The sequence below is a fragment of the Toxorhynchites rutilus genome, chromosome 3, assembly GCF_029784135.1.
Source record: "Toxorhynchites rutilus septentrionalis strain SRP chromosome 3, ASM2978413v1, whole genome shotgun sequence".
NCBI lineage: Eukaryota > Metazoa > Arthropoda > Insecta > Diptera > Culicidae > Toxorhynchites > Toxorhynchites rutilus.
Window position 1 is genome coordinate 44,702,103 of NC_073746.1, and position 23,866 is coordinate 44,725,968.

Below are 23,866 nucleotides of genomic sequence, written 5' to 3' on the forward strand. Positions count from 1 at the left end.
TAACAATAATTTGACCGACTAAAAATCCAATTATTTTTATATAGTGCGCACTTTTTATCGAACTCAAATCGCGAAAGTTATCTTTGGGAAACCTGAGAAGGTAACCGAGAGAACTCCTCTCAAATCAATCTAATCGTCGATATATTCCGTTATTCATCTCGCTTCTCGCTTCAATTCTATGCCTATAGAATTCCAATTGCAACGACAGAGAGTTAATCATTGGAAAACCTCAGAAAGTAATCGAGAAAACTCCTCTGAATCTAATCGGGCCGTCGATATATTTATGCTCATTACTGAATGATCTCTTGGTCTTAAAAAAGTTTGGGAGAAAATTCATTCAAGTTTGATGTGCACTCGCCATTAGAAGGGCGGTCCAAACCATGATGTATTGGATTTCTACTTCAGAGATTCAGAGAAATTTGGGGCGAAGAAAAGTGGTAACACTGCAGTCGTGTAGCTCGATGTCCCCCTTCATTCTCACCAAGTTTCATGGTTCCATCCACGATAAATCTGTATCAGTACGAGAAGCGTGTGGCAACTGTCACGTTATTTGAGTGCGGAAAAACGGCAAAACAAACTGTCCAAACCTTTTTCTATCAATGAACGATTCGTGTTCCGTACACTACAACACCACACAGAAACAGCTGATGTGGGCGATAGGCCCAAAAAGATACGTCCGAAGTCAGTACGGCTGCATAATGTTATCTATGTTGTTCATGAACGCGTTCAACGCAATCCTCTTCGGAAACAAAAGTGTTCATCAGTCGAAATGAATTGGACAAATTAAATTGTGCGTATATCGATGGGTGAGTCATTTATTGACGCCCAGATTGATGTGAATATGTCTGGCCCTCAAATGATTGGTCATTTGCCAATCCATCGCCACTTTGGGCCAAGTTGGAGGAGCGTGCCTGTGGACGTTCCATTGGAATTACTAATCGTTAAAGAATTCTATTGAGAAGCTGCAGCGATTGGCGATAGGCCTTAGCGTTTTCGACTCTGTGTGAAGAAGAGATGGTCGAATAATTTTGCCAAAAATGTTAATTTTCAATACATTCATACCTTCAATAAAAGTTTTGGATTTTTTTCTCATTTTGTTCTCAAGTTATGAATTTCAGTATAGAACTGAATGCTTTTAAATTCAAAATAAAAAGTGAGTCAAAAAAGTACCAGACATTTCATTATGAAAAATAGTGAGAAAAAAATCATTGCGGCCCGCGGCTATAATGAAAATTCTAATGCGACCCGCGCCATGTCAAATGGACAGTGGACACCTGGCCACCACTGAACTAAAACCACTTGACCATATGAAGCGCCGAAACTTCTCTGAGCTTCAATTTGGTCGAAATAAGCTTTTATACAACGTATAGTTCAGCATATCGTCTTATTAATCACTCAATATTATTGTTCGACCATTATTCAACTAGATTAATAACAGCTATTTTTTTTTTTTGCATTCTGATAATCAGCACAGGAATTTGGGATGTACAAAGAATCATCATTTAATTTCAACGATCTAATCCTATCTTCCATTCAATCTTTATCAATCTATCCAATTCTTCCTCTAATTTTACGAGTTTTTCAATCCAGTACAAGCATCAAATTACAGCTTTAACGTTGGAACCTGCGGTGGAGGTCCGACCGTTACCGGCTCCCCGATAGCAGGTCCTAATGCAGCATTAATGTTTTTCATCATGTTCAGCATATTTTGCTTCCACTCTTCCGAGCTTTGATCGTTACTGTTACTGGATGATGCCAGCTTCGCGTCTTCCAAGAAAAGCTTTACACCGCATAGAGAGAAAAAGAATAATTGATTTTACCTACATTTCTTATCTCTATTACGATTTTGATCACTCACTCTAAGCAAGTCTTCCTTATTATGATGTATGGGCTCCTCTCCAGTGGCTAGGACACTTTCAAGTGGTGCACATTCTTCGCAAAGTAGGAAAAAAAATAATAGGTTGAAACGTTTATGGCTCATTGCTCAACTTACCGATCGACGCAAATAACAAGGATCCGATTATCATCAGGAGCAGCAGGTGAAATGCTTTCGCTAGACCATTCATTATAACGAGAATCTTTCTTCAGCGGCTACGGCGATTTTAAGAGAAGGCGACTGTTCTAGAGATGCTGCCGGAACGTAATGACAAGCTATCAGTTCCAGACGGTGAGTTTTATTTTTTTCACTGTTTACGAAGGGATTACTATCATCTGGATGATTAACTTTTTATGTGTTAACGAGCACTAGAAGCATCATTACAAGCTTGAGAGCACAAAAAATTGATAAGTGTAAATTTTAAAAGAAGTGTTGGAAACGGTTGCAAAAATCGATGAGTTGCAGAGTTTATTACTATTTGACGTAGCTTGAGCCAAAACAAATTGATTTGTTTTATATACAGAATGAGAATGGCGTATCATTTTCATATTCATACTCTTTACAGTGTTCTTAACTGATGCCTCCCAAACTAGCAGCAACAAATGATTCCATGGAAAAATTGTGGCAATATTAGGAAGGGAAAGACCTTTTCGAGTATACGAATACAATATTTGTTTGTTTAGTATGTTCTTTTCGATGAAACACGCACTAGACCAAATCACCCCACAGACGGTCCAAATCACCCCGCATCAAATTTCAATGTCCAATAATCATCTCTTTTCTTTAAAGATATATTTGGTAATTTGAAGCTTAATATAATGATTAATCATTATTGATTGAGAGAAAACAAGTGTAGCTTAGTGCATAATGTGATATTTTTTACATAGACCGTATTGGTTTAGAAATATTAGACAATTTGCTTAGGGGGTCCAGATTCCCCCCATTTCCTCTACAGCTATGTTGCGTTTCGCGAAATTCATCCATAGCAATATTTTTAAGAGCGCAAACAGTAGGGGAACCGCGGGTAAGACAGTGGGGGTATGATGGACAAGTGCTTGATTTGTATAGTTGCATTATGAATTTAAAATTTCTGTTGATGGGAACCCCTCCTACATGCTATTCTAGAATATTTAAACCATCATATGAAAATGAATACTGCTCAAAAGTGAAATAGGAAAACAAAAATCAAAATGCCGCGTGTGGATGTATTTTTTGCGGCTTCGATGTTAAGCATTTTGAGTGGTTTAATTGTAAAATTGAATTCGCTGATTGTTATAGTTCGGTTTGTGAGTTAACAGAGAAGCGATATTAGGTATGTACGATAGTAAATTCATTCGTTAGTGGTAAATTTAAATTATTGAAATAATTGCACTGGTGGGGTTGAAATGGACAGTCGCATCCATAATCACATCCAATGCATGATGGAAAGTGAAAGGAAGAATATTGAACTCTTTTTTATATTGCTTCCTCTTTTCGTTCTATTTCAGTTACTGGATGCACAAACACTGAGAGAGAGCTAAATTTTTCCTCTCGCGAGCGATAAACTTTCACGCTTCGTATATACAAGTTAACACTTTCATTAGGGCAGTGCGTTCCGCCGAAGTGCTACCCTTGTACGGAGCACTGCGCCGAAAAGTATGTACATCGCGCTGGTGTGATCGAAGAGCAGTATGAATTTAATGTCGTCTAAAGACGACGCTCGTACACACAGGAAAATTGAACAATGTGTTTTTTTTCATTGATACCCATATTGATGGGGTTTAGAGAAAATATGTAATCCACCATTTTGTGGTGGCGGCCATTTTGGATTTGCATTTTTCATAAATAACTGTGTTCTACTTGTCAATCCCTTTCATTTGATACCCATATTGATCGGGCTTTGAGAAAATATGTAATCCGCCATTGTGTAGCGGTCGCCATCTTGGATTTTCAAGATCATGAAATACGCAGTTTTATAATGACTTGCTCTATGTGTGCTCCAAATTTCAGATCAACCGGTCAACAGGAAAGGGGTCAAACTTCAATTATTGTGGTACAGCGCCATAGACAAACATGTTACATACAAACATACAAATATGTCACAGCTAAATAAAACCGTTTAAAAACTCCAGCATTCTATCAAATAGAGCGCGATTAGCCACTCATTCACCCGGCGCGGTTGGTTGTAATGAATAGCTGTTTGCTGCGGGAGCGCAGACAAAATTTATGTAGAGAATTCTTTCTTCTATATATGAGCAGAAAACCGTAATGTGTAGCATATAAACAATAGCTGAGGATATTTCCTATCAATGTGTGTATTTGGAACCAAAATCCATTCATTAATTGAGGAGGTATTAGCGTTCAAAAACTGAACACTTTTTCACACCGAAATATTGAAATGGGCCCCTATATTGAAAGGTTAGACGTAGTCCTACGTTAAAACACATTTTCATAAAATATTTGGCCAATTATTTCGAAAACCAGTTTATCTGTAAGAAACTGCTTTTAAGTTTTGAAAAACATGAGTTTCCAAAGATACAATTGAAGTTTTCCTTAACTTGTCCGTCTTACCCCCATCCAAGGATGGTTCCAATCGTATCAACGAGCGCTCGTTACATTTTCTTATTTGATTCATTCAACGAACACAATAGAATGTTTCAAATCACTCATGAAACAGAAACTGACGTGTCAACGAAAACACTGAATGAACACAGCGTGAGAGTTATCGTTTGGTATCTGAGCGCGTGTTCATCGATGCTCGCTTGTATCATTTTATGATTCGTTCGTTAGTTTCTGCCGGCGCTTTACTTTCGTTTCCTGATCCGATTGGGTGCTTAGCCTCGGAGCTTTGGATCGATCGCTTTGTGATAGAGTGGTGTCGCTCTCAGAAAAGAATCGAATCGCAAGGCAAAAATGCGATGCGATAAAAATATAATATTTCGATGTGCTAATGGTCGCAGGTGCGAACCTAACAGTTGTCGTCCAATAACTTTTAAAAGGAAAGCCAATAGGGTTAAGTTTGCTTGCCAGATAGTAACTATATATAACCTTCGATACGCAATTTATAAATACTTGGTTTTGCTTGTCCAATATTTATTATAATAGAAATTCGGACAAATGCGGACTTTTGTCCAATTGTGGAGGCACAAGTTTGCAGCCTATGAGACAAACGATCGCAATTATTGAAATAAACTTTTAAGATAACTTGTATCAAAAATCAATGATTTATCATTAGTAGTGAAAAAATCATTAGTAGCGCGTGTAGGCATCATTTGAAAGGAAATGGGTAGTTGATTACTTGCTGGCTAGACTGATTTGTTGTAAATTTCGAAAAGGCATACGATGCATCCTCATTAAGCTAGATCTCGTCCCTCTAGTTTTGTAACCTGGTTGTATCCACGCTGGACTTTAATAGCTTTCACAAAAACACCAAATCTTTGGAGAAATCGTTTTGTCCAATGGTCTGCAATGGATGATCAGTTTCTCAGAAAGCTCACTCTCGACTAGAGATGAAAAGGAATGTTGATTTTATTTTCACTCCGGATGATCGAATTTTCCGGATAATCGAATCAAAAATAAAAATAAAAGGAAATCTCTCGGTAAACGTAAAATAACAATGATTTGCACTGACTTATTCGTATAATGCAGTATCTTACCCACAAATTGACTAGCGCCCCATGGGGGAGGAGTAATGTTTTGAAATTCGAGAAAAAAAATCACTGCCTTATTACAGCTCATGAACCAAAATATTATTCAAATGATCTAGTCCAAATACAAGCAAAAGCTTGGCATCCAGGTGCCAAGGAGAGTTCGATGAGATGGTTAAGCGAATCAACATTAGGGATGCTATGTTTTGGGTGGCCGAGGCTTGGGATGAGGTATCGACTGATTCAATTGTGAAGTCAAGGAAAATGTTGATATCCTGTTGTTGGCTGTAAAAGAACGCATGAACGGTGATTTTATGGTTTTCGGAAGACTCAAACATGGCGTCTTTACGACAATAGTAAGTAAAGTCTGAATGAGCTAAAATGTTGTATAGTATATCTTTTCGAGGTAATCAATATTTTTCAGGAAGTCCCATTCGTAAATTTGAGATGACCATTCTCGCTGGCACTCTAATGCACATCGTTACTCATGAATTTATTTTTAAACCGAAATAAATAATAATTTGCAAGAAAAAAAATTTGATTAAATCTATTCTGCGATAATATCGTAACATATGAAGATGCTCCATAGACATCTTTTGAGAATCCAATAAATCGAAGGACTATCCAAGCGGATTCAAAGATTTATCACTTATTTTGTATTCTTTGCAACAATCTCAACACTCCTACCCCAACTTTTCCTTTTCCTTACTACATCCGTGATTGTTCGAAAGATCATATTATATATGATGCACTGTGGATAACTGGATTAAAACATACTAAACAGACCATGCTCATCCTGACTACATCCATGTTTCATTGAATTATCATATTAGGAATGTTTAAATATTAAATCGATGTATTCATTTAAATTTGGAATTTCCAACGTATATAAATCTACTGCAAATAATCGAAACTAGTTGTATTGACCAACCCCTTTTCCAACCCTCTCCTCTATCTAGCTTCGTACAAATTTGTTCAAATAATCATATTTATAAAGTATATTAACAAATTATTCAAAATTTTCGATAAAAAAACCAAAACCAAAATACTCCGGATGATCGAGTCTAAAATTTCGGATAATGGAGCCTCTGGATAATTGAGTCCTGTACTTACTCTTTCTTAACTAATATTAAAATTATTTCAATATATTCCCAAAAAATCATAATTGTAACCTTTCAATATTCTTTCTGTTCAATATTCCTTGCAGAAAACGTGATACTCTATTAATATGTGTTCTTCGTCTTCACTCAGTTTTTAAAGTCATTTATCCTCTATAAAACAAAATTATTGATTGTCGGTCTGGGAGACCATTTGCGACAGTATATTAGGGTTAAGAACAGGTTTAAAACGTTTTGTTGGGAGAAGTAATGGATGCAATCTGGCACGTAACGTTATTTGATTGTGTGAAAAGTTCTTTCGGATTTACATTAGAACATCATTTCTTTTCTGAAGAAACATTCCGCAAAAACTGAAATATGTATATTCGGAAGATTACTGTATCGTATTTATTTTCCATCGATTGGTGAAACGCTATACTCCATGCGAAAACTGGTAAATATTGACCATCCGGATAACGGAAAAATTCTTGCTATCAATTTCATATCACATCTGTGTGTATATTCGCATGCATCAGACTTTTTTATTCGATATTTTCTTCTTTACGTTAGCCGTGTGGTCCTGTTTTTTTGTCGTTGAAAGTTACCTGCTGGCGGTTTTCCAATTTCCTTTAATGCTGCTATTCTTCGAAAACAAACTACTGTACCACAAGCATTAACAAAACATAACATATTTTATCGCATATACAATTAGCCCACATTAATCTAAAATATGTATTACACTTGATAAATTTTAAGAATATGTAGGGGACATTCAAAAACAACTGATCGAATGAAAATCGCCGCTTTGTCCCTGCTTATAAATGTTTGTACGGTATGCATCACAATATACAGACATTTTCTGCATTGGCCCCTAAAACGCTTGCTGTCGGTATGATAATCGTTCAAATGAGTGCAATCACGGGAAAATTATCGCTTGGCGATTCTTCTCTGTCTCATTCGCACACAAATCCGATCGTTGGAGAGTGAATCATTGGTCGATAAAGCTGATGTTCTTTCTACTTACGAGACAGAATGAATAACACATGTTTGGATTCGCTCACTCACTGAGTGGTATCGTATGATGCGAGACCAACACATTGATTGAAGAAGCTGTTTTCACATGCTGAAAAAAGTTGGATTCTTTCGTCGATTCCCTCGTCAATCACCAACATTGCCCCCATCTCCCCTAAATTGAGCAATCTGACGTGACGCCACATACATTGCGATATTGTGTGTACTTAGTATACTCATGAGGTCTGTCAGTGAAATCGTGACTGCGATTTCAATATTGAAGCGTATTTGAAACGAAAAAAAGAATTGACACTGCAGTAGTGTAATGCGTTCCCTCTTTTACTCTCACCATGTTTTGTGGTCCCATCAGTAGGGGAATGGTCAATATTTTTCACGGCATATTGAAACTCTATTAATTATACTGTTCAAAGAAATTGTGTGAAATTTTGTGCTGCATTCGAAATTTCTTGTACCAAAACATTCAAAATGTTCCAGAATCTTCTTTGCTTTTCATTGAGGTCAAAAATCTGTCGAAACAGACTGGCGTGACATTAAAGACATTAAAGCACACAATGGATCTGTAATGTTTAGTTCTGATTTGGATAGCTGCCACTATAGCGAAGAAGTACTACAGTGGTATCGGGACAACGGGATGGATACTGTGTACCCATGAGCGTCCGTGGGATAATCAGAGACCGCCCGAAGCCGAACGATGACTCCCTGCTGATAAGATGGCGAAAGATGTGCCGAGTGCCCAGCTCACTTGATCGCTAAACTGACAATGCCCGTGTTGCCAGAACTGGGCATGCCACACAGATACGTCCTGATATTTAATGACATAAGCTTAGTGAAACCAAAAATGATAAAAAAATAAACTCTTTTTTTTAAGATTTCACCAATTTCGATATTCTCGGAATATTTGAAGGATGAAAGTTGCTTTCGAATTATTTTTTTACAGGGTTTGTGACGAATAAAATGTGGGTTCAATACCATCTAATCGTTGGATCATCATTATGATTTCTAGAAAACTCTTACATGCAGTACATGAAGATCCTGTTCAAGAAGCAAAATCACCAAATCTAGGTTACGGTTCAGCTCAAAGATTGTGAACTCCAGATTTTATATTCATATTACATATCGGGGAATCGATATTTTCCATGCTAAAGATTCCAGATCACTCAAAAATCAGGTCAGATTCCGAACTCAGATTGCAGATTACTCACTACTAATTATTGAGTGAAGATTCTGACACCAGTTGGAGATTCTCTTAAATCGATCCTAATATTTGCTTTTTACATTCACAATAATAATTTGATCCATGATAATACCTGGATATCATAATATCCCTATTACAGCGTGTAGCAGACATCCCCTTTCATCCAATCTGATGACTAAAAAATGTAACCAGCGTCGTTAATAATACAAATCATCGAGACCTATATCACGATAACGAATAACATACTGGAAATAGTTTCAACTAAAGAATAAACCTTGTTGATAGAGAAAGAAGTTTATTTCAAAATTCACTCCCCCGAATTCTAAAACTAGGCTAATATTGGACTGATCACGTTCAGTATCCACTGTATGTGCACACTAACCAGTGTATGCATCGACGGAACGCTTCCGCACGGAGCAACCGTCCAGGCGGGAACAGCCAGCAGATTGAACGGCTGTAAATCGGTCGCAATTGTAACCGGGCCTCCCGAGTCACCGATACATGTTCCAGCCGCTGTTAATCCTTTTCCCGTGCAGAGGATATCGGGTGTGAGATAAGCTGCCAACTCGGACACCTGCTTGCGGCACTCTTCGTGCGTCAGAATGGGAACGGTAGCCGCCTGATAGGAGTAGAAAGTTAAATAACTGAATGCAAGGAAAGTTAAATAACTGAATGCAAGGTGAGCTCTTTGTTTTGTTGGTTGAAATAAGCGATAAAACTGTTGGTTTTAACGCCCGCAGTGGGCACACATGAACCTAGTAATAGACGTATTCTCGAATTTTCCGCTCACAATACGATCAAGGAATTATACTATACAGCTACAGCTATCATACAAAATAAAAAATTCTAAATAAAATTCTGCCAAAAACTATCATTATTGCCGTTATCCTGGTTGATGATCCAAATTAATTTCTTTACTTCTTTAATTTCACGATCTTGCTGTTCCACCGCAAATGACAATTTTTTTACATTAATTTTATTTTTTGTACTTTTTGATTTGGCTAAAATTTTGCAGACGCATTCTTTCTGACCAAAAAGGACAATTTGCATCATCGGTTTGCCGTTTTGACTCTAGTTTCACTTTTGAGAATGACCTAAGCAATTGGTCCAATTGACTTGGTGTCTTCCGCTATGTTCTATGTTATTATTGGGACTATGTGGAGAAAGTATTTAAGGTAAATGATGTTGGTTTGTCCAGTGGAAAATATGATCATGTTTTGTCCCCTATTTTGAATTGAATGCTCTAGTTCGGCGCACCTGTGTCAAATCAGGTATTCAAATGTTTTCTAACATATAAAAAATAGTCTTTTTCATGATTTACAGTAGTTTTATAGGATATTTTTACGGATTCACATGTTTTAAAGGTTTATAATGTCCACCTTCTATTGGTGTCAAAGCGCCCCTCACTTGAGCTAACTTACAATCAACCACCAGATGATTATTTGATACGTATTCAGACCTTTTCTGGATTATAACACTTACAATTATTGTAAACATCATGTTTGCACACCATTTGGATCAGATTTATACATCTAAATCATATAATTAATGCATATCGAAGACCTTAATTCTGATCATGGATTGTTCAATGCGTTGATGTTGGTTTGTCTATTTTGTTATTATGTGGCTGCCATAGTAACAAAGTAGACAAACCAACATCAGCGCATTGAACAATCCATGATCAGAATTTTCATTTTGTTTGTTTTGTTTCGTTGTCCTTTGCGTGAAGCAGAAATAAAGTTTTGCTGTGTTGAGTGATGTTCTTCTTTAAAATGCCAGGAAAAGGCAATATTCTGAAGAAAGCATCAACTATGCATCGGATCAATATCATGACAGTAAACTCAAGCAATGAGAAATGCAACATCTACTTGAAAATTCTAAATTTCTTCATGCAAAAATAGTGATTCCTAAAACCGGACAAATCATGATCAGAGGTGGACAAACCATGATCAAAATTTCACTTTGAAGAAAACCGATAAAACCATAAAAATTTGAATAATTTGAACGCCCTGTGGTATTATTAGCAACTAGAGACTTGGGGTTTTTCAACAAACCCAAACTCGTCTCAAGGTCGCTACTTGACTATCGCGCTGAGCGGACGTCTTTCTGTCTTTCCGTCTTTCTGTGTTTCCGTCTTTCCGTCTTTCCGTCTTTCCGTCTTTCGGCCTTTCCGTCTTTCCGTCTTTCCGTCTTTCCGTCTTTCCGTCTTTCCGTCTTTCCGTCTTTCCGTCTTTCCGTCTTTCCGTCTTTCCGTCTTTCCGTCTTTCCGTCTTTCCGTCTTTCCGTCTTTCCGTCTTTCCGTCTTTCCGTCTTTCCGTCTTTCCGTCTTTCCGTCTTTCCGTCTTTCCGTCTTTCCGTCTTTCCGTCTTTCCGTCTTTCCGTCTTTCCGTCTTTCCGTCTTTCCGTCTTTCCGTCTTTCCGTCTTTCCGTCTTTCCGTCTTTCCGTCTTTCCGTCTTTCCGTCTTTCCGTCTTTCCGTCTTTCCGTCTTTCCGTCTTTCCGTCTTTCCGTCTTTCCGTCTTTCCGTCTTTCCGTCTTTCCGTCTTTCCGTCTTTCCGTCTTTCCGTCTTTCCGTCTTTCCGTCTTTCCGTCTTTCCGTCTTTCCGTCTTTCCGTCTTTCCGTCTTTCCGTCTTTCCGTCTTTCCGTCTTTCCGTCTTTCCGTCTTTCCGTCTTTCCGTCTTTCCGTCTTTCCGTCTTTCCGTCTTTCCGTCTTTCCGTCTTTCCGTCTTTCCGTCTTTCCGTCTTTCCGTCTTTCCGTCTTTCCGTCTTTCCGTCTTTCCGTCTTTCCGTCTTTCCGTCTTTCCGTCTTTCCGTCTTTCCGTCTTTCCGTCTTTCCGTCTTTCCGTCTTTCCGTCTTTCCGTCTTTCCGTCTTTCCGTCTTTCCGTCTTTCCGTCTTTCCGTCTTTCCGTCTTTCCGTCTTTCCGTCTTTCCGTCTTTCCGTCTTTCCGTCTTTCCGTCTTTCCGTCTTTCCGTCTTTCCGTCTTTCCGTCTTTCCGTCTTTCCGTCTTTCCGTCTTTCCGTCTTTCCGTCTTTCCGTCTTTCCGTCTTTCCGTCTTTCCGTCTTTCCGTCTTTCCGTCTTTCCGTCTTTCCGTCTTTCCGTCTTTCCGTCTTTCCGTCTTTCCGTCTTTCCGTCTTTCCGTCTTTCCGTCTTTCCGTCTTTCCGTCTTTCCGTCTTTCCGTCTTTCCGTCTTTCCGTCTTTCCGTCTTTCCGTCTTTCCGTCTTTCCGTCTTTCCGTCTTTCCGTCTTTCCGTCTTTCCGTCTTTCCGTCTTTCCGTCTTTCCGTCTTTCCGTCTTTCCGTCTTTCCGTCTTTCCGTCTTTCCGTCTTTCCGTCTTTCCGTCTTTCCGTCTTTCCGTCTTTCCGTCTTTCCGTCTTTCCGTCTTTCCGTCTTTCCGTCTTTCCGTCTTTCCGTCTTTCCGTCTTTCCGTCTTTCCGTCTTTCCGTCTTTCCGTCTTTCCGTCTTTCCGTCTTTCCGTCTTTCCGTCTTTCCGTCTTTCCGTCTTTCCGTCTTTCCGTCTTTCCGTCTTTCCGTCTTTCCGTCTTTCCGTCTTTCCGTCTTTCCGTCTTTCCGTCTTTCCGTCTTTCCGTCTTTCCGTCTTTCCGTCTTTCCGTCTTTCCGTCTTTCCGTCTTTCCGTCTTTCCGTCTTTCCGTCTTTCCGTCTTTCCGTCTTTCCGTCTTTCCGTCTTTCCGTCTTTCCGTCTTTCCGTCTTTCCGTCTTTCCGTCTTTCCGTCTTTCCGTCTTTCCGTCTTTCCGTCTTTCCGTCTTTCCGTCTTTCCGTCTTTCCGTCTTTCCGTCTTTCCGTCTTTCCGTCTTTCCGTCCTTCCGTCTTTCCGTCTTTCCGTCTTTCCGTCTTTCCGTCTTTCCGTCTTTCCGTCTTTCCGTCTTTCCGTCTTTCCGTCTTTCCGTCTTTCCGTCTTTCCGTCTTTCCGTCTTTCCGTCTTTCCGTCTTTCCGTCTTTCCGTCTTTCCGTCTTTCCGTCTTTCCGTCTTTCCGTCTTTCCGTCTTTCCGTCTTTCCGTCTTTCTGTCTTTCTGTCTTTCTGTCTTTCTGTCTTTCTGTCCAGTTTCCGTAGATAAAATAGAAATTAGGCAATTTCCAAACTGTAATGAAAGTAAAAAAGGCACAAAAGGGCTGTGTCCCAGACACGACCGCATAGTTAACGTAGTTTGAAGATTTACATCGTTAAACTCTTTGACAATGATTTAATGGCCCTGAAAAGGGGAGTTTTGTTTGGTTGTTGGTATTATTTGTTCATTCCACCGGTGTTTACCGATTGATGATGACAGAAGGGTGGTAAATATTCGTTAGATGGTGCCGAAGTGGAACGAGATATGATAAAAACCGCCCTCTGTGAATCTAGACGAGATGCCTCCTGTGTTATGTATGGATGAAATATGAAAAAAAACTCACAAATGTAATATAAGACAATTATCAATACCGAGCACAATTTTCATTTTTTCTCATCAATAAAAACACGTTACTTTAATATAAAGAAAACATATTCGAAATGGAGAAGGTAATTTTCTTTTATAATTTTTATTTTCTGAGTCTTTATTCAACGTTTTATTCACCCCAATGTGAATTTTAATTGGACTAACAACACCTAATACAATATGTAGAGCATATGAGAAATCACTTTTTCGAATATTTCTTCACTTTTCCATTTTTTCTCGGCGTATGAAACTTCCTTGGTTGAAAATGAACACAACAAAACAGACAGCTTAAACCGAACGACCATTTTTCGAGCGGGAACACACCTTGTTTTTTATTTATGAAAATTTAAATAAATCGTTTCGTATTTCACGTCATTTTTCACACAACTGCTACCATATAAAATTTTACACTTACACTTGTGCTAAATTTTTCACAATACACGATCGGTCATTGATATGAAATTTCACGAAGCAACCAACATTAAAGTTCCAAATTGAAATATTATTTGCTAGAATTAATCATAGCACTCACTCTACTTACACTATAAAAATGCCCCCGACTTGCATATACCTGCAATGCCGTTTTCCCCCGGGCACCTTGGTTTTTATGTCTCTGTTAGGGAACACATTTCGGTGGGAACAAAAGCTCCCCATACTTTCATGTATTTGCAATGTTCCTCTTCTTATTTTTCTTTGTTCACGGAGACTTTGAATCTTACGATTCATTCGTCTCCGTTTGCAATGTCAATTTCCCCCAGGCAGTTTGATTTTGATGTCTCTGTTAGGGAACATATTTCGGTGAGAACATAAGCTCCCCCTACTTTCATGTATTTGCAATGCCGATTTCCTCCAGACAGCTTGGTTTTGATGTCTCTGTTAGGGAACCGCTGCATGTGTCGTCAGTTTCGACCAATCAGAAGTGGGTATTTCCGTTAAAATAGGGGTTGAGATTTTTCAATTGTTCGATAGTTAGTTTCATGATATATATTATTTTATTCAATATAAAAAATGTTATGGAGTGCCGAAATCGATTGACGCAACAATTTCATCAACCCATCATGAAATGACTGAGCAATGAGCGTTTGAAATTGGACAATTTTCACGATGTGCTCGATTTTCGATTTTCTCCAATATGTACCGCAATATGTTCCTGAAAGACGTAATCCTACGTTTTAAGATCACTGTTTTTCGGGAACGGTAGCAATTTGCAAAATTTTGTCGTACACTTCTTTATTGCAAACTTACTGACCAGATGAACTTCGTCACGCCCAAAAATTATTTTTTTTATATCAATTCTTTCGAATATTCACGTTTTCTAACTAAGCGAACGTTCAATCGCAGAACTCTTCATTGATTGTTCTTTTTATTGGCCCTTTACAATTTACTTTTGCTATAAAGTTCCTAGTAATTTTACAAAAACTCGTCATTATAAAAGAAATTTATTTTCAGACACAATTTTCGCTCAAAGTTCTTGATCCACTTACAAATAACATGTTTCTCATTTACATGAAACACCTGAGAGTCTATTGCCATTTTCGGTTCACACCTACGGAACACGAAGCTGAATTCCACAAACGCGAAATCCAATTGGACTAACAACGATGTCATTGTAGAACATATGGAAATTATTTTTTTCGAACTGTCCCTCAAAGCTTTTCAGAAAATTCAAATTTTTCTTTCTTCGATGTTTTATGAAAATTTTCAAATTTTTTCTCCATAACAATGATCTTAATTAATCTAGCTCAAATCGGACAATTCTTTCCTCGGGTTTCGCGCCTAGCAACACATGGCCTTCCCTTTTTTTGCATAGATCATGCGTACTTTAATAAAATCGGGTCAAAAAACATTCATAAGAGTCATTCCAAGAGTTTTCAAAAACATAACTTTTCTGTCCACTATTTTTTCATGTTGGCACAATGTCCAATAAACTTCATCAGTTCTTCGCCGCAACGCATAAAAAAATAAATAAAAACAAAAAACACTGTTTTTGAGAAAATTGAGTTTAAGTGTTATTTTCGAAGTAAAATACAAATAAAACTTTTCTTAACAGTGCATACTCTCTTATTATTGCCCCAATAATAACTTAAAACATTGCGGACACCGAATCAATCGGACCAACCGGTTTATATTTTATTGAAAAATTCTCAAGCAATTTTTGTTTAGGCCCTTCTCAAAAGTAAGACTAGAGTAAAATGGGAAAGTCGATGATATAAATTGTTCTTTTTGGTAATAAAAAAAGGAATTCAATCTTCGAACGTATTCAAATGGAATCGCTCAAACGAGTTGGCTACTTCAGAGAGTTTGACATCTTCACCAATTTATAGCACACTTCGAAGGGTTGGTGTCACTCGTAAGGCATTATTATTTTTTAATTTATAAACACTCTGTGAAACCACTGTGAACATATTTAGTTTTAAACAGCACGTCACCACGTGTTAGGAACAAGTTACCAGCTCAAATTGAATTGTTCCAATCGACTTTTCAGAACCATCGATATTCATAGAATTCATTACCAAAACGCGTAAATTGTTAGAGGTGAATCGTAAAAAAAATTAAATCATATTAAACTATTCTGATCTGTGCTAGGATGACCACTCTCGGAGTTGACAATGACTCTGTCTCACTTTGAAACAACCTTTTTTGGTTGACCTCGAGTCTTATCTTTTCACCTCTACCGGTGCATCAACTTATATGGAGTAAGAATTTATTTACCCGTGTTTATCCATACGAAGCACAACTCACATAATTTACGTCACACAACTTTTGGATTTTCCATTTCGTTGTCAGTATGACATGGCAAAATATATCGTAACCCAGATAACGAATTACCTGTTTGCGGTTCAATATATAACAGATAACTAATCCTTCAAATTGTGCTTATCAGTGGTAAACATTCCATCTAGGATTTGTCTAGATCATCTAGGATTTATCTATCTCCATCTAGAGTAATTATAATCTGAAAGGTATCCTTGATAAAAATACATATAGATAAAAATCAAGACACAACAACACATGAATGAAGAGCCGCTTTTTATCAATATGCACGTGGACAGTGTATTTTTACCACGATAATGCCAACATACACATCAAACTTTGTACCCAAACGTGGCTTCGGGGGGCAATGTGCAGTTAGATAAGTCGCTCTCCCATACTCTCCCATGTATTTTCTTGTACTGCTAAAGGCAAACAAACAAAGTATCAGTACCGCTCAAACTTAATTTTACCATGCGAGCGATTTTTTAAAAATTAGAACTCCAGTCGGATGAGCACAACGTAATACCTGTAATCCATTTGCCGTCCATTCTCCTTCACGATAAGCAGATGACCCGTAGCCAACAATCGTTGCTGAGTTAGTCAAAAGATTGGATTGGTCGTAAATGGGAATGGGTTGCACGTTCCCGGTGAACACGACCGATTTCTTGAGCATTATCTTCAGCAGGAATAAAATATAAAATACACAACAAGATGTGACTAGTCAATCCATCAGCTCAGTCTGGCTGGTCCTACCAACGCTAAATCATTTCCTTTCGCTCCACCAACGAAGCCCGGGTTCAGCTCAATCCGCTTGACGAGTCGCACTTGTCGTACACCGCAAACAATCAATAAACTAGCGATATCCTTTCCGTAAACGCAATGGGCGGATGTAAGCAGCCAGTGGTCATTCAGAATGGTACTTCCACATATATGAGCACGGGTCCAGCCCCAGTGTCCGGCCGGCATTCGCTCTCGCACGGAGCAGATATAGGGAATCTCTGCAATGCCGATTGGGCTGCCTCCAACAACACGCGCTTCGCCGTTTCTCACCGCTGGAAATAAATTACAGCGAACCTCAATATTGAACATAAATTGGAACACAACGTTATCTGTATAACTCAGGCTAGCTTATTTATTCGCTCTTTTGTTCCGTGTATTAACCGTCTTTCGCAATTTCTAGTTTATAGCCATACCTGATGCGGTATCCAATCGAAACATGACAACTATTATAGCCGCCGCGCAGCACAAAAAAAAGCAGCGAAAGATGACCAAAAATCCAATCATGGCGAGTGTGTGTCATTTGAGGAGAGAACGAAAGATACCGCACGATGGTCCACGCCAGAACTGATGCTGACAATGAGCTATGAACAAATCCGGGGCTTCAATGGAATTATAGCCTCGACAGCCTCGCAGTTGGGTTTCCACGTTACGTCAGAAACGCAGAAACACAATTACCGACAAATACGCCAATTTGAGCAGAATAGAGACGAGATTTTGATTTATTAGCATTGAGAGCTGGAAGCATTTGAACGCGTGCCGCGTATGCGTCGACTGAACATTGATTGTTGAAGCGATAATTCAATGAATGATTTGTGTCCGATGATACATTAGTATGATTGCACAGAGAGAGGTTGATATCTAGCCGCGTACGATATGAAAATCAAATGACGTGTTCACTAGTAGAATCTCTGGATAGAACTATTTTCAGGTTGAATAGCGTTAAATGGTTTCATATATTCAGCTTTAATTGTACAAGAAAATTCAGTATCCTTCTAACTCCGAGTGGATCGCGAATAAATGGCTGCTGGTACTTATAGCTCAACTCATAAGGTTCCCAAATAGTGAAAAGTTTTGAATTTACATGTTTCAATCTTTCAGGGCGGTGATTTGTACAGCTGATAGTTGAGATAGCTGAGACCTTATCATAGGATGTGGATTTGTCACGTCACAGGTGGAGAATTGAATTTCATGCAAAACAATTCGTTACTTATTTGAGATTTTTATGACAAAAATGAGACGAACGTCTTTGAATGGTCGCTTCATTCATCATGTGGCTTCTTTCATTTCGATGAACTCAAAAAAAGTACTATGACGAATCATTTCTGATGATGTGGAGACGATAGATCATGAATTGCTAGGGACACTTATTAGTGGATTAGTGGAAAAACTGGATTTGTTTCATAAAAGCGTGATAATGTTACACCTTATTATTAAATTAAATTGGAAAGTGTTTTCTAAGAGTAAAAAGGAGAGCATAGACGTGAATCTATATCTTTCTAGGTCTGGGTCGTGTACAGGGTTGCCAATAACAATTTTCAAAAAAACTGGAAGAACGCTCTTTAAAAAACTGGAAGTAAACTGGATCCTGTAAAACCGTTTTGTTTTAAAAAGATTGCCTTTAAACGATTTTTTACCCATTCCAATGACATTGCTAGTTGAAATGGTACTTCAATTAGTCTCAACTAGGAGGACCTAGAAATTCGGAAGTGTAAGCAAGAAAAAAATAACACTGAGTTGAGTGTGAAATAAAAGGAAGATCAATCCAAGGTAAACGCAAATTGGTTCGAACGAACGATAAATGTAAAAAAAAAACTGAGTTGGGCCAGGGATAGGAAGGGTGAGTGAGGGATATTGTTTATACATTTAGAATATATTTTACATAAAATGGGTAAAACTGAAGCCATTAAAAACTGGATAAAACTGGATAATATTTAAAAAAAACTGGAAGATTTTAGGGTGTAACTGTTTGACTGGATCGAGTGAAAAAATTGTAATGGGTTGTATCTAGGACACAACCGCAGTTTTCGACGTAGAACTACGCAATTATATTATTCAATCCACTTTATCACTTCAGATATTATTTTAGAATGCATCGAAATTTTTGTAATATCTTTTTAGCTATTTAATTTTTTATTACTTCAGTAAACTCGAAAAAGTCGTGTAGAGTCGAAAGCTATCAGCACTTCTCGTATATTTGGTTCAACTTGCATCAGACTTTCTTCTTCCCACTCAGATATCGATCACAAACTATGAACCCTTCTGCTCCTATATTCTGCTTGAGATGTGATCGAACCCCACACATGCAACAGTAAGGTTACCCTGCTGGAATTTGAATGCATACTTTCATGAAATATACTTTTATCTAAATAAATGCAGTGTATATCTATATTCCAAAATTCTGGATACTCTTCCATATCCGCATTAGCTGCTTTTATGGAGCTGTGTGTTTATGTGTGTGAAATCAGCATTAGGCATGAATCGTTGTGTTATGCTAGCTCATTCGCATCTGTTTTCATTCTATTCTATTTTTGATTTCTGCCTCTAGCCCTGAGAAGGGCCCTTGTGGAAAGACACTCTATTCCATACTCCACCTTCACCCGACAAGAAAACAATCCTCTCCCACTCGATGCTCTGCGGCAACCATGTTGCTTCGATGACCACCAAACGAGAAGTGGTATGGCTTCAAATCGCGGATGGCTTATTTAAACCAAATATGTTGAAAACGGGCAGAAACGAATGTATCAGATGCTCGTTTTTGACAGCTCGGTTGGGGAATGCACACAAATCGGCAGAACAAATGTATGGGAAAATGAGAATGCTTCCAGTTTTCATTAATTTAAACTGTTTAGGCATTAATGGATTGTACTGTATAGTATATCAAACGAATCTTAGAGAATTTTCGATTCCATTGGCATGCAAAGTATCAGAATTTGTTCGCTGTGAAAATAGTTATTAACGTCAACTGTATTTCACAAAAACGTGACCTGCTTTCTGATTTGGCACCCTTCCTGAAAGACGTAGTTCTACGTCGAAAAACTGGAAGAATCAAGTTTAATCTGGAACATTGGCAACGCTGGTCGTGTATGTAACAAAGTATACGAAAAGCTTTAATGCGTGCCTATGTGCAATGTGTCTCTTGTTTCGCTTGCACATATTGCTATAGCAGGGGTGGCCAAACTTTTTGTGATAGCGGGTGACTAATTGTTAAAATGGTAAACCGCGGACTACCAACGCTGATAATTATTCTAGTTAAAGCTTTCTATGAATTATCTTCAAGATAATCACCCGCATTCTAAAATTCGACCGAGTCAATTAAATGGAAAGTAAGACTTTTTTCTTTCTTCGAGATAATCACCCGCATTCTAAAATTCGACCGAGTCAAATCCAATCGAGTTGTACGATTGTGGCAACCTTGCCACGCAATTCGACATTGATGACATTAAGTTTCCTTGAGTTTCTGTGAAGCCAAAGTGGTAATGAGTTCCGGGTGAAATAAACATGCTTTCAAAATGAAAATTATGAATAAAAATTACCTATCAAACATGTGTTCTTTTTCTGCAAGTTTTTTTTTAAACTTTTCCTGTAAGTGGTGACAAAATCTTGAGCGAAAATTGGATATTATTATGGTTTATATTATTGATGAAATTTCAGTGCCAATGCTAGAAAAATATTAAAGTAAGAGTCAATAACTACGTGTTCAAGCAGTTCGAATAATATCAAGTAACAATTTTCATGAAAATTCAAAAGCTTCAAAAACACGGATATTCTGACATTTTGCATATGTCGATTGGATTTGAGTTGAATGGATTGCAGGAATGCAAAAATCGATCTCGATCGAATCTTGAAATCCGATAGAATTCCGTCATATGAGTGAATGTACTTCACTACGAGTCGATCACAATAATAATCAAATTACACGTATTGTCGTTCGAATCACTTCCTCTTGTGCCATGATATCCGAATCTGGTTATTTGTTTACAGAACATATATGAATGTGCAATTTAAAAAAAGAAATTTGTTTTGTTCCACTGAAGGCAAAAAATACGTACGTCAGTTGTGAAACAAAAATGGTGAATGAAATCGATTATTACCAAATAGTTGTTGTTTTATTAATTATGCAACGGAATTGTAATGTTATATGGTGTACCCAAATTCGTGTTCGTTCCGTCATAGGAACATTTTTCTATAATTTTTTTCAGACCATATTCAAGAAATACATTCAAAACAAAAATATTCATAAAAATAAAAACAAAAAAAAATGAAAGTTTGAATACATTGAATTGTGAAGATAGAATTATGTTATTAATATTTAATTTTAAAAAAATTCCATACAACACAGCTGACTGCTAACTATTTCTCTTAATAGACACACTATTCATAACTATTTCACATTACTTATCAAGTTTGAAAAATGGAAACAACAAAGTTTTTTGGATTAGTACAAGTAATGGTCGAACAACTGGGTGTGTAAAAATCAAATAAGTAACCATCTGAATAAAAAAAATCCTACTAAAAACAGAAAATTACTTGAATAAATATCTACTCTCATTACTTATATGTTTCAGATCAATATGAATATCTCATAAAATGATGACGGCAAATGGTGAAGGGATATTTAACCCAAGACATCAGCTATCCTAGATCAGCTGGCGGGCACCTAGGGATAGCTACAAGGGCGACCGGTAGACCGCGGACTACGCTTTGGTCGCCCATGTGCTTTAGCATATATATTCTATAAATAAAATATGAAATCATTTATTTAGTTTGCTATAGCATATCTATACAGGGCGGACTCGATTAAATACAGTCACTGATTTCTTTTCACTGTATATACACCCATACCTTGCTATACGACCGCTCTTTATACGGCATTTCGCTATAACGGCCCTCTTCAACTCAGGCACGTTTTCGATTTACGACTTAAAATGATTCCTTATAGCGGCAAAAAAAAATTTTTTCGACGTCTATATACAGCCATTCCATGTCTAACCGCTATAGTGGTTCTCAGATTTTCGTAAAAACTGGTAGTTTTGTTCCTTGTCGAACAATAGTGGACCCGTATTTCTTTTTTTCATAGAGGTGCTTATTTACATTTTAAGGTGTTCCGAAAAATCAACTTTTTCCCGTTTTTTTTTTCCAAAAATGACTTTTTTCAAAAATTCATACCTTTTGGACTACTGAACCAATTCAGATGATCGAAATATCGATATAGTGGTGATTTGATATGGAATTGCAGTATAAATACACATTGTTGTTTCAATTTTGTTTATGTATTATTTCTCGCACCGCTTTTGTTGATTGTGTAGTAAGAATTGCAGTCGTTCAATCTCTACCTTCGCGTATATGTCGACCATAAATTGTTGGCACAGCTTACGATATCTTGAGTTGGCGTTTCTTGATCATGTCAAATCACCATATGATAAACATAAAAATCCTTCGAGCACGCCCTCTGTTTGTTTCGTCGCATGTTCATAAATATTAAATCAAAATGAGAAATGATGTTCATAATGAATTAAGTATCTGTGACGGGGTCTCGTTGGTCTAATGTTTATGCAAGAGATTTTTCGTTAAAGAAACCCTTCTGAATTGCACTGTAGTCACGCGTATTCTTGAGCTTGCCACTCCAGAATACATTCAAGGCGTATTGTTCGTCATAGAAATCTCAACTATTTACTAATGAAAATGACTCAAGTAGTACTACGTTGAGAAGGCAAACCTTGGGAACGTTAGTGCCATTGAAGAAGAACATAGCGAGGGTCGTATGAACGGTGTGTGTCAACGATGAATTCCAGATTATTGTTTTTTCTTCGCATTAAATTTCTCGTGTCACCGTGCTATCATGATTCCAGCAGCGCTTGTGCTTTGGATCTACACACGTGCTCTCCGGCTGATGTTTTATCAGGGTTGATGGCAATAGCGTGATTGTCATTTTGTAATCCGAGCAAATGTGATTTGAAGAATTTCGATAACTCATTGTGCTCATTCAAAAAGGCTTCCAGCTCGTCGGAGATGCTCCCTGCTTTAGATGAATTGATGTTACTTGTGTATTTGTAGATGGATGTTCAATGAAGCGGGCGTTACGCCATCAGTCAGTGAACAACTTAAATAAATTCGTTCTGTTGAAAAAACGAACAACGGTTAAATTATTAGAATATTTTTGACACAAAAATAATAAAATCGCAATTAAAAATAGGGAATTGGGGTCAAAATTTAAGGTTATATGTATGGTATGAAGTCGAATTTTTGAAAAAAAAATATCCAGATCTTTTTTTCTGCATAGAGCCACCCTATTCGGTATTAAATGTATGGTTATCGGTATCCCACCGGTATCATATATAGTTTACAAACTATTCTCATACCTACCAAGTATTTTGAGTATAATTTCATCAAAATCGGTCGAGCCGTTTCGGAGGAGTTCGGTAACAAACACCGTGACACGAGATTTATATATATATATAGAAGATAGAAGATTGTTCTTTTAAGAATACAAAATAATCAAACTATACAAGAAATATTCGAAAAAGTTACAAGTGAGGACGTTCAAAAACGGGGTTACCCCACGATTTCATCTTTCCTGGAAACAGAAAAGTACAATAGATTCATAATTAGTGAAGATGCCGTTATGGTATGAATCTCGGACAGACCAAAAACAAGTTTTCAGACAAAATGGCAGCCGTTCGAAGAAAGAAAAAAAAAGTTTTAGTACGTTTAACATAGTAAATTTGTTGCTTCATGCGATAGAAAGAAGTATAATGATTAGGGTGCCAATTAGGGATTGCATTACCGTGCCAAAATTTCAATAACCGGTTATTCGATAGTGAAAATTTCATTACCGGTCAAACCGGTAAAAAATATACTTTAAAATAAATCATTTTCTTGAAGAAATAGCTTTTATTTATAATTTCCAAAAATAATTTTGCAAGTTTTTGTTGGTTAAAGTAATACTTAAGGACACAGAGAATGTTAATTTTGTCGTCTTCTAATCAAGATCGGATCTCATTAACAAAGTTTCCAGAAGAGGAAAACGCCCGTTCAGAGTCCAATTATGTTGGGTAGAAGAATATCGAATA

At 37.5% G+C, this 23,866-nt stretch overlaps 2 protein-coding genes across 2 annotated transcripts; both read right to left on the reverse strand.

Annotated features, from left to right (window-relative positions):
• Window positions 1-1,477: 1,477 nt before the first annotated feature.
• Window positions 1,478-2,164, reverse strand: LOC129775495 (uncharacterized). The gene is made up of 3 exons (XM_055780298.1): window positions 1,994-2,164; window positions 1,859-1,932; window positions 1,478-1,780 (listed from the first exon to the last, which is right to left on the reverse strand). The coding sequence occupies exons 1-3, from the start codon at window positions 2,064-2,066 to the stop codon at window positions 1,604-1,606; spliced, it is 324 nt and encodes a 107-aa protein (XP_055636273.1). The 5' UTR covers window positions 2,067-2,164; the 3' UTR covers window positions 1,478-1,603.
• Window positions 2,165-8,961: 6,797 nt separating this feature from the next.
• On the reverse strand, window positions 8,962-17,365 carry LOC129775490 (trypsin-1-like). The gene is made up of 4 exons (XM_055780292.1): window positions 17,210-17,365; window positions 16,770-17,068; window positions 16,543-16,692; window positions 8,962-9,445 (listed from the first exon to the last, which is right to left on the reverse strand). The coding sequence occupies exons 1-4, from the start codon at window positions 17,298-17,300 to the stop codon at window positions 9,155-9,157; spliced, it is 831 nt and encodes a 276-aa protein (XP_055636267.1). The 5' UTR covers window positions 17,301-17,365; the 3' UTR covers window positions 8,962-9,154.
• Between the last annotated feature and the right edge of the window lie 6,501 nt (window positions 17,366-23,866).